Source organism: Lycium barbarum, chromosome 1 (assembly GCF_019175385.1).
Source record: "Lycium barbarum isolate Lr01 chromosome 1, ASM1917538v2, whole genome shotgun sequence".
NCBI classification, from domain to species: Eukaryota; Viridiplantae; Streptophyta; class Magnoliopsida; order Solanales; family Solanaceae; genus Lycium; species Lycium barbarum.
The window spans coordinates 156,972,860-156,983,302 of NC_083337.1; the positions used below are offsets into that span (position 1 = coordinate 156,972,860).

Below are 10,443 nucleotides of genomic sequence, written 5' to 3' on the forward strand. Positions count from 1 at the left end.
GTATTTTCGGCCACTTTTTAAGCGAAAGACAAAAATTAAAGACCAGCAATTTGAGGGACAAAAATTAAAGACCAGCGCCTTTGAAGGACAATCCGTGCTAAAAAATGAAAATGATCATTTATTATTGTGTAATTCATTTGGTTAATTTGTAAAATCTATCTACTTAGAAAGTTGAAATTTCATAATGTTTGAGGTTTTTTTGGTTTCAGTTGGTATTGCTTTTTCAGTTACTCCGATATCTATTTATTCTTAATTCGTATTTGATTACAATTTAGTAAATTTAACATTATAAGAAGTCAAATTTACTAACTGAGCAAACTTGATGTCTACTAACCCAACACATGAAGTATGAATTAGGAAAGATCCAACATTTGGTCATGGTGGACCCTTTGTCAATCTGAATCTATTTTCTTTATGCTACCAAAGACGGAAAAGGTTGCTTTCAGCAAAGCTTACAGATGCTCTTCCTGCATTCATTTGCATTCCAGCCAAAATTTGAAGAAAGAAAAAAGAAACTAAATTCACATAGTAGGCCCTAAAGATCACACATTTTTCTTCCTAGCACAACATTTCAGACTCTTCTAGTCTTCTTCTACAGTATTTATTTTTTATAATCGTGGTGTCCTGATCAGCTTGCGCGCACCTCGACATCTTCTTCTAATCTTTACGAGCAAAAGCGAAAAAATCAAGATCCTTTTACATTTAATTGCGTAGTGTATGCACATGAAAGACCTATTTACTCTGGCTGTCCATCATCATTCACCAATTTGGGATCTTAGAATACTTCAGGAAGTGCCCTGCCTTGAAGAAATGACTTGAACAGAACAAGTGATCTCTCTGGCTGAGAGAACGGAGCTTCATGAGCAGCACCTCTAATGGTGGCAAATGATAGGATATTATCATACACTTGAGTCCAACCACCAACCTAAAACATGGGAAAAGAGAAAATAAGCTTCTTTTTGAAAGTAATGCTATTAAATTAAAAGAATTAACCTAAATAGCGACCTTCAAGTGCACTTAAACTAAAAATAGCCAGTGAATGTATAATATATGTATAATCAATGTATAGCCATGTATACTCAGTGTATAATCTATGTACACCGGCTAGGAAAAGTGAACAGTGCATTCGACCAACTATTTGTGTAAAGATTGGCATATCACGAAATGGACCAAATGTGAATTTTTACCTGCTGCCCTGCAAACCAAACTCTATAGGGTACAGTAGTGTTCAGCCTCATCTGTTTTGCTAGTGTATGTACAACGGAGCGGCTTCCGGTCAATGGAACAACAGAATCTTGATCCCCGCTGTTTGTCAAGAATTACATGTTATACACTATGATCTTGAATCAGAAGAGATTTCAAGAAATGACAGATCTATTTACTAGCATCGGCATTAGATGTAAGATTATAATATTGGGTTGTACTTTAAAAATACCTGTAAATTAAGACTGGAATTCTCTCCTTGACAAGCAATCCTACTATAGAGATGGTTGGTATCTCTATGTCAAGCAATTGATAATCTAGAATGCTGTGGCAACAGAATGAAAATAAAATAAAAAATCAGTGAATCTTCACAAAATAGGTGGACCTTTAAAGGTACAATCATAGCTTGTAACTATGCGATAGCTTTGTATTAAGTTGATTTTGATGGGCATGTGTTGGGAATAAACTCAACAGATTTGTAGCAAGTGATGTGGAGAAACAAGTTCATTTATATTTAAAAGTGATAACTTTTCTTAATTAAGAGATTAGAAAGTGAATAACTTTTCTTAATTAAGATAAGCTTGTGGATTGACAGACACTATATCATACTATTAGCCTTTTTAGTTAAGCAAGAAAGACTCACTTGCTGCAAACATCCCAGCTGTGAACACCAACAAGCCTAGCATGCAGAGCCTTTCTCACATCTTGTCGATTTAAGTAATTGACTGTTTCATCATCGATGCAGACATCTATCTTCTCAGTATTTTCCTATTAATTAGAATCAAAACACAGTCAGTGTAGTTCAATAAGACATTAAAGAAGCCTAACAAATTAAAAGGACATCTACATAGTTTAAGCAATTACTTACTTGTGGACTTATAATTTTGGACTGAGAGAGCACTGATGACATACAGACATCCAGGGTAACATCATATTTGTCCACAAATTTACTGGTTTCTCTACTTACCAGGCTCATGACTCTTGAACACATCGGCGAAACATTGTCCCTGTAGTACTCGCTCACATAGCGAGAATAATTGCAAAAGGAAGTGAACATTCTGTATGTAGAGTCTGATATTAGGCCATGAGACCAGAAGTACTCAGCCCTCGAATTGAAGTCAGTGGCGAATTCCAGAACCGGATTACCCAGCTGCCATGACAAAGAAAGCAAAAAAAAGGATTAAACAAGAACTAATTTTTTTATCTCATGCACTATAAACACAATCCATTTGATGAACTATTACTCTTTCTAAATTTAGTTCTACATTTTTTTTTTTGCGAATTTATACCACTAGACAGTGTCTAGTGGCCTTTTATTAATAATAATTTTTAAAAAAAATCCTCAATAGGGATAAGTACAAGTAATAAAAATACATTTCATTAACATACTTACTGCAACTCCTTTCAGATTGAACAACTTCTTTTTGTTGTTAAGCTCAATCATGAGCTTAGCAAGTTGAGGTACATAATGGCCTGTAATCAACATACAAAAATATGAGTAAAAAATATTAGCCCAGATTTGGCACTTCAAAAATTCATGTTAATCAATATGCCTAAGAAAAAAATACCTGCATAACTCTCCCCCGTTAAAAATAAATTGTTGTTTCTATACTGTGGGAATTTGTTGAACCAGCGTTGCATGAACACAACATTGTCCCTAGCTTAAAAACATTAAGAAAAATACAAAAGTTGAACTGCTTTAGGATGTATATAAAAATATAAAGCAATTAACAGTTAAACTTCACAAAGACAAATTAGTAGGATTCCAGAATCCTCATCAACGTGTTCCTTTTCCTTTACACCAAAAAGAATAGCTAGTTTACTACTCTAATCAGTATTTAAATGGTGATGGGCATCACATGGTCATTATATAAAAGAATATAAAAATAGAACAAGAAAAGAGCGAACTTTTGGAGATGAACTTTAAGTCTGAATAAGAAAATTTAAACGTGAAATGCAAGTACGCAGATGAAACTATAGTCATCAGTAGTTAAAACTCACCTGTTATCTCATCATTAACTGTATCATAGGAAGAAGTATTAGTTGAATAAGAAAAGCCAACCCCAATTGGAGACTCCAAGTACAACATATTTGCCTCTGCATATTCAAGAAAGAATCATTTTTTTTTGGCTGCTTAAGACTGAATATATCCAAATCATTTAGAGAGTAAAAAAAGTGACAAATTTCCACCTTTGTTCCAGCTGTGTTCATTCTTAACAAGAAATTGTCCCCTTGGTCTAAATGGACCATTCTCAGAGAATGCACCTACTCCCACAGAAGAACAACCAGGTCCTATAAAAACAAGTGAAAATACTTATAGTTTAAAACTTCTTCAAGAAACCGAATGGCAAGTTTGTCTAATGAGTAAAGACCCTAAGTTTCAAGAAAAGCAAGAAACTTTTGTGTACCTCCATTTAACCATAAAACAAGAGGCTTGGAAGCTGGATCTGTTTCTGCTTCCACAAAGTAGTAAAAGAGAGCTTTTTGTTTCTTGTCATCAACAGTGACATAGCCTGAGAAGTGTTGAAATCCCACTTGAGGTTGTCCAGGCAATAGAATGATTTTGTCTGGATGAGGAAATGCATTCACAATTCCTACAGAAGCATAAAGAAGAAAGAACAAGACAGACATAGCCATTGCTTTTGAAGTTTGCAAGTCCTTGTTGGAGAAAAAAAAAAGGAGTTTGAGTGACAATACTTGAGAGAGGTGAGTTATATACTGTGGCTAATTGGAGGGGAAAAACAGAAAGTCATGGACTTATGAGTGGGGGGCATTAAACAAATAGCATGCCTAGTCCAATTTACTATAGTGTTGTTAATATAATCAAAATGTCATATTTTCTTGTCTGCAGGCGTGTAAATTTTTTTTGTTTTTCACCTATCCAAGATTTAAGTTTTATGGGTTCAACCTTTAAGGTTTTTAATATTGAACCAACTACACTTCTAAAGTTATGGGTTAATATATAGTAGTACTACTTAGTACAATTTTAGTGGATTTTTATATTTAAATTTATGCTTCGTGTTGAAAATACTAGATTCAGATGACCCGGTAAAGTTAAGTTGCATCAGCCCCTGCCACCCCGTGTTGGTATCCGCATTAAGACTTGACTAAATTTGGATTTACAAAGAGAAGTCTTACACGGGGGTAAACTGCTCCCTAATAAAGACAAACTCATATCCAATAAGGTTAGTATTCGATACCTTTGATTAAAAATGAAAGAGTACTTAGAGCCTGTTTGGATGGACTTATGCCTATAAGCTGTTTGCAGCTTATAAGCTAAAAAAAAATAAGTTGGGTAGTCTAACTTATTTTTTTTTTGGCTCATAAGTTGTTTTCAGCTTATAAGCTGCTTTAGATAAGCTAAGTCAAATGAGCCCAATTATTTTTTTGAGCTTATTTTAAGCACAAAATGATTTTAAGCTGGCTAGCCAAATACTCAAAAAAGCTGAAAACAGCTTATAAATAACTTATAAGCCAATCCAAACGGGCTCTTATTACTCTACCACAATCCTTATCGGTGTTGGCATGTAAATGTTGAGCAGAGAGGGACATGTACTAGAGACCAAAATGACCAGAGATAAAATGGAGAAATTCTTAGCTGGTCCCCATGTTGTGTACATGGGCTGTGTCAACAGATTCAGCACTCAGCAAAGAGGAGTTGTTTTCTTGAATGTGAAAGGAGAGTGTAGGGACAGTCGAGACCCCAGGTGTTTGCTTTTTGAATTCTGAATATTTTTCTCCTACAAATTTATACAGCTTTGATTACTGGTTAAGTTTTCAATAAAATGAAATACAAAGTGAAAAATCAGTATATGCTCTGTCACATTCTGGGTTATGTTTCTTTCTACAGAGTAGCTTTTACATTATAACTTTTCCATGTCTCAGAAAATGTAAGAAAATGACCAGAATATTGTGTCAAGTCTCCAGAGATGAATCTTTTCTAACCTAACCTTCAAGGATAAAATATACTACAGAATCATAAGGTCAATTGAAACAAATACTGTAGTTTTTTCAATGGCTTGGATATGGAAGGTCTTTCTTTTTCAGTAGAATTTCACCTGCTATAATCCCAATATACTTAACTTGTATACACTAATAACAACCGTAATTATAATTTCGGATTATAACCAAGATAAACAATCTCACTTTCTATACTGGATATTAGTCTTATAATGTTAGTAGGACTGCTTATCGGGCGGATAATTACGCTTAACGGTTCGGCTTATCAGTTATCGGCTTATAATATATTAATCCGCTAGCCAACCGATAAGATATCGGTTGGTTTAGTGTCGATTTAGAAACTATCGGGCGGTGTATCGGACGATGTATCGGCTAAATCTAAGACACAACAAATACTAAAGTCACAACATGTAGCCCAGCTTTCACCGATGAAATTAATACCACAACTTCCAAATCTTTCTATATGCCATTGGTATGCACATATGGAGTATAGTCTTTTAGGTAATTATTATAGAATTATATGAGTAGTTTGCGGTGATTTGAGTATGTTTAAAAAACACATATGGAGTATTGTCTTTTAGGTAATTATTATAGAATTATATGAGTAGTTTGCGGTGATTTGAGTATGTTTAAAAAAACCATGGAAATAGTAATTTTCTCCAGTAGAACAATTCATGAAAGAAGAGGAATAGACTGATTTAATATGGGGGTGAACGAGAGCTGGGGGCTTCTTTTTATAAATTTCAGGTGCAGGTGTAAATATTATTGATTCTATCAATGCTCAATTTTTTACCTCTCCCAACTCTCCCTTGGTGACTCGAACCCACAACCTTTGTGTTGGAAGTGGAGAATGCTTACCATTTGAGCAACCCTCTTGGCATCAATGCTCAAAACTTAAACTATTAAGTAATGTACGTTCATTGTGATGATAGCTTAATCAAACTTTTCATTTTGAGTTTCGGACCTCAACATCCGATAATCCACCACTCTATTCTCTGTGCTCTTCTTCCTTGTTTTTTGTTTTTTAAAAAATCTCTATATTTTTGTCTGAAATGATAATTTGTTGTTTAGAAAGCAAATTCTGTTGTTTAGAAAGCAAATTCCATTTTTTAGCATACAAATTTTATAAAATATATTTAAGGCCTCTCAATATGATTTTGGCCACGAGATCCGTTGAGTCGCCCCTGATAACAATCCGTGCATGGTTAATCACCACATTGACAATTCCTACATTATTGATCCCTGAATAACTTGGTTCCAAACCAAATAACCTCTTAACAATTGAAATGCGTCTTCCTCTAACCTATTAGTAGGTTATCTTAGGTCTATAAGCTGTTTTAACAATAAAAACAGCAATGTCTGTATAAATAAGGCGAGGAAAATATTCTGGACTTAGAGAGACATTAGTTAGAACATTGGAAATTGAGAAGTGATCCAATTAAATTAATCAAAAGGTGAATCATGGCATATACTCCCAAATCTAATACAGCAGAGGCTAAAACATTATCTTTATGTACTTATTAGGTTGAAGGCATTATATGGTCTTTGAAACTTTACTTGAAAAGGGTGTCTCTATAATAATGAGGTATCTAAACCATCATGAATTTGTCACTATGCTTTTCACGCACTTACAAAAAACCCATTATAACGTCTAACTTACAGGGTCCCCCCCACCTTCTGAGATAACAGAAGGAGCCTTTACAAAAGTTGGAAAAATTAACCAAAAGTTGCATTTTTCTTTAATATTTCCTTTTTTCCCACTTGCACAAGCACAACAGCCAAAAAAATACAGATAGACTTGAGAACTTAGACCCTTTCCCCACTATAGAGCTGTAAAAAACAATGAGAGCTTTTGTAGACCTTTTGGTTGAGATTTCAAGTGTATATTTGTTCGTATAGTTTAATACGTAGACCGTTGATCCATACGATATTAATTCAATCTTTTATGGAGAAGGTATATCAAGGTTGCTTATTAGGTAGGGCTTAACGTGTCTGTTTATGTGTTAGCACTAGAACACTGAACTTGCTCATTCTATCTTAAAAATCTAACAAAGATTTACTAGGGGACAGCCGGTCTGCCCTGCAATGCTCATCTCGTCCTTTCAACCGGTGGTTAGGTCATGTCCTCGACGTTGTTACTTTTAAGAAATTATAATGCTCAGAACAAGTATGCGGTAACAGTTGGTCGTTGCATGGCGGCTAATGGACAAACTAGGAACGATTTTTTCAAAGGCTTTCCTTCGGTGTTGAGCAAGCAACTCAAAGTTGGTGCGGAACAAGGGGAATTAGATTGTTCAATTAAAGCAAATTATTGCGGTGGTCATGATGAATCGAATCATCTATAATTATCTGAGTAATTAACACCGGGGGCGGACCCATGTGTAAAGTTTGGGTGCTCCAGCACCCATTAAACTTAATCACGGAGTGTATAATTATATAGAAAATATAAAGAAAATAGATATAAATAGTTAATAGAGCACCCCCGAACTCAAAATTCCTGAGTCCAGCACCCCGAACTCAAAATTCTGGGTCCGCCTAACACAATACATTGTTGGAAAAGAAAATGGAACATGATTGCATTTAAACAATCTTACAACTTTAATTGAACACACTGAATAGATGTTAACACAAAAGTCAAAGACACGTAGAATTTGTTTATTTTTGCTATCTTTAACCTTCCCTAACTAACCTTGAAAATAAGTCACCGAATCGTGCGACAAATTAAAAGTCCAAACCAACCAGTTATTAATTGTAGAGGGGGAATACCAATAAAACTTGTCTTTAGTGAATAATGCCGGTAACCACGCCGCTTACGCCGTTGACAAGATTAACTCTTCCATTTTGTAAATTTGTATTCATACCAATTAGGATTGCCGTTGCGTAACGGACATCCCTTCTTTGCACGCCAAACACCATGCGTTGCTCTTTTGTTTTCTTCTATCCACCCTCACCCCCATCTATTTGATAAGACCGTAGTCATTTTTCAAAAAAAAAAAAAAAAAAAAAGTTTTTACGGGTTCATTTGGTTATTTGATTATGCAGTTAATTAGTAATGCATAAATTAGTTATATAGGTATTAGTTATATAACTACAGCTAGTTATGCAGGGTTTTATGTATTAGTTATACTCTTGTATTTCTTAATCAATTTTCTATTCTGCATAAGATAATACGATTCACTCGATGGATTAATTATGCTGAAAAGAAAAACATGAACCAAATATTATACTATAACTTATGCTAGATTCCATATGTGGAGATTATGTTTCCTCATTTTTGCAAACCAAATAATGTATAAAGTTATGCCAATTTCAATCCATAGATAACTCTTTTCTAACCAGCAACCAAACGACCCCTTAATGAGGTGGTAAGTGAATATTTTCTTAAAAGATGTAAAACTGATAGCTATGTCTCAAGTTCAAAAAAGTTAAAGTCAGCTATATGAGTCCTTCCTAATCATATTATTCCATTTAAACTCATAAAGTTAATATTAAAAAAATTACAAAATAAAAATAAAAATACTTGCCATATCCATTATTTGTCCATACACTTGTAGTTACATTTTGCTGACTTTAGACCTTTGAATAATTTATTAGTTCATACTCATTTTCGTGGCTTTGGTTAGTGATGGTAGACTAGGGTCATGTTCTCGTTCGGGGACGGGGGCGAGGGTTAGAAGGGGTAAGTGAGTTAAAGGAGCATCTAGGTTGAGAGTAGGTTCTTGGAACATTGTGACGTTAATGGGGAAGTCCATAGAGCTAGTTAAGATTCTTAAGAAGAGGAAGATTAATATAGCTTGTGTCCAAGAGACCAAATGGGTAGGTCCTAAAGCTAAGAGGTAGACGGGTATAAGCTGTGGTTCTCTGGTAGGTCGAAGTATAGAAATGGGGTGGGCATTTTAGTAGATAGTGAATTAAGGGATCAGGTGGTAGAGGTTAGGAGAGCCACTGATAGGATGATGTCGATTAAGGTAGTCGTTGAAGGGCTCACTTTGAACATTATTAGTGCATATGCACCGCAAACGGGCTTAGGCGGGGAGGAGAAGAGGCGCTTTTGGGAGGATTTGGACGAGTTAGTGGGAGGCATACCGCCTACTGAGAAGCTATTCGTGGGAGGTGATTTCAATGGGCACATCGGGCCTATTTCGGGAGGTTATGATGATGTGCATGGAGGCTTTGGCTTCGGGGACAGGAATGGAGGAGGAGTCTCACTTTTGGATTTTGCAAGAGCTTTTGGGTTGGTGATATCCAATTCGAGTTTCCCAAAGAAGGAGAAGCACTTGGTAACCTTCTGTAGTTCGGTGGCTAAGACTTAAATAGACTTTTTACTCCTTAGGAAGAATGATAAAGGTCTGTGTAAAGACTGTAAGGTCATTCCAAGTGACTATCTTACAACCCGACATAAGCTCTTGGTGATGGATTTAGGGATCAAGATGACGAGGAAGAAGAGGGTCGTGGATGACCGACCTAGGATCAGATGGGGGAGTTTGACCACGACTAGTGCCCTGGAGATGGGAGAGAAATTGAAGGATATGGGCGCCTGGGATAGTAGTGGGGATGCGACCAGTATGTGGGATAGGACGGCTAGTTGCATTAGGGTGGTAGCAATGGAAGTGTTGGGGGGTCTCGATAGGTAGTCGTGGTCAGCATCGAGGGGACTGGTGGTGGAATGGAGAAGTTCAAGGGAAGGTGGAAGCAAAAAAGGTGGCGTATGCGAAGTTGATAGAAAGCAAGGATAAGGTGGAGAAGTGGACGAATAGGGAACTTTATAAGATGGCGAGGAAGGAGGCGAAGTTGGCGGTTTCGACGGCAAAAACGACAGCTTTTGAACGCCTTTATGCTGAACTAGAAGAGAAAGGAGGGGATCAGAAATTGTTCAGGCTAACCAAGGCGAGGGAGAGAAAGGCACGTGATGTGGATCAAGTGAAGTGCATCAAGGATGAGCATGGCAAAGTATTGGTAGAGGAGACTCTCATTAGACGGAGATGGCAGTCATACTTCTACAAACTCTTGAATGAAGAAGGGGACAGGGACATTGTGTTGGGAGGTTTAGAACATACAAGAAGGCGTCACGATTTTGGGTATTGTAGGAGTATTAAGGTTGAGGAGGTTAAGGGTGTTGTTCGTAGGATGCGCAGGGGAAGAGCGACCGGACTTGACGAGATTCCTGGGGAATGTTGGAAGAGCGCGGGCTCGACAGGTATAGAGTGGCTGACTAGGTTGTTTAATGTCATCTTTAAGACGACAATGATGCCCGAAGAATGGAGGTCGAGTGTAATGATC

The 10,443-nt window shown here is 36.4% G+C and overlaps 1 protein-coding gene across 1 annotated transcript; it reads right to left on the reverse strand.

Moving 5' to 3' along the window:
• Positions 1-388: 388 nt before the first annotated feature.
• On the reverse strand, positions 389-3,969 carry LOC132599649 (serine carboxypeptidase-like 45). Its single transcript, XM_060312948.1, has 10 exons — positions 3,612-3,969; positions 3,394-3,495; positions 3,205-3,300; positions 2,772-2,864; positions 2,597-2,676; positions 2,072-2,353; positions 1,847-1,971; positions 1,436-1,528; positions 1,188-1,305; positions 389-925 (listed from the first exon to the last, which is right to left on the reverse strand). The coding sequence occupies exons 1-10, from the start codon at positions 3,838-3,840 to the stop codon at positions 776-778; spliced, it is 1,368 nt and encodes a 455-aa protein (XP_060168931.1). The 5' UTR covers positions 3,841-3,969; the 3' UTR covers positions 389-775.
• Between the last annotated feature and the right edge of the window lie 6,474 nt (positions 3,970-10,443).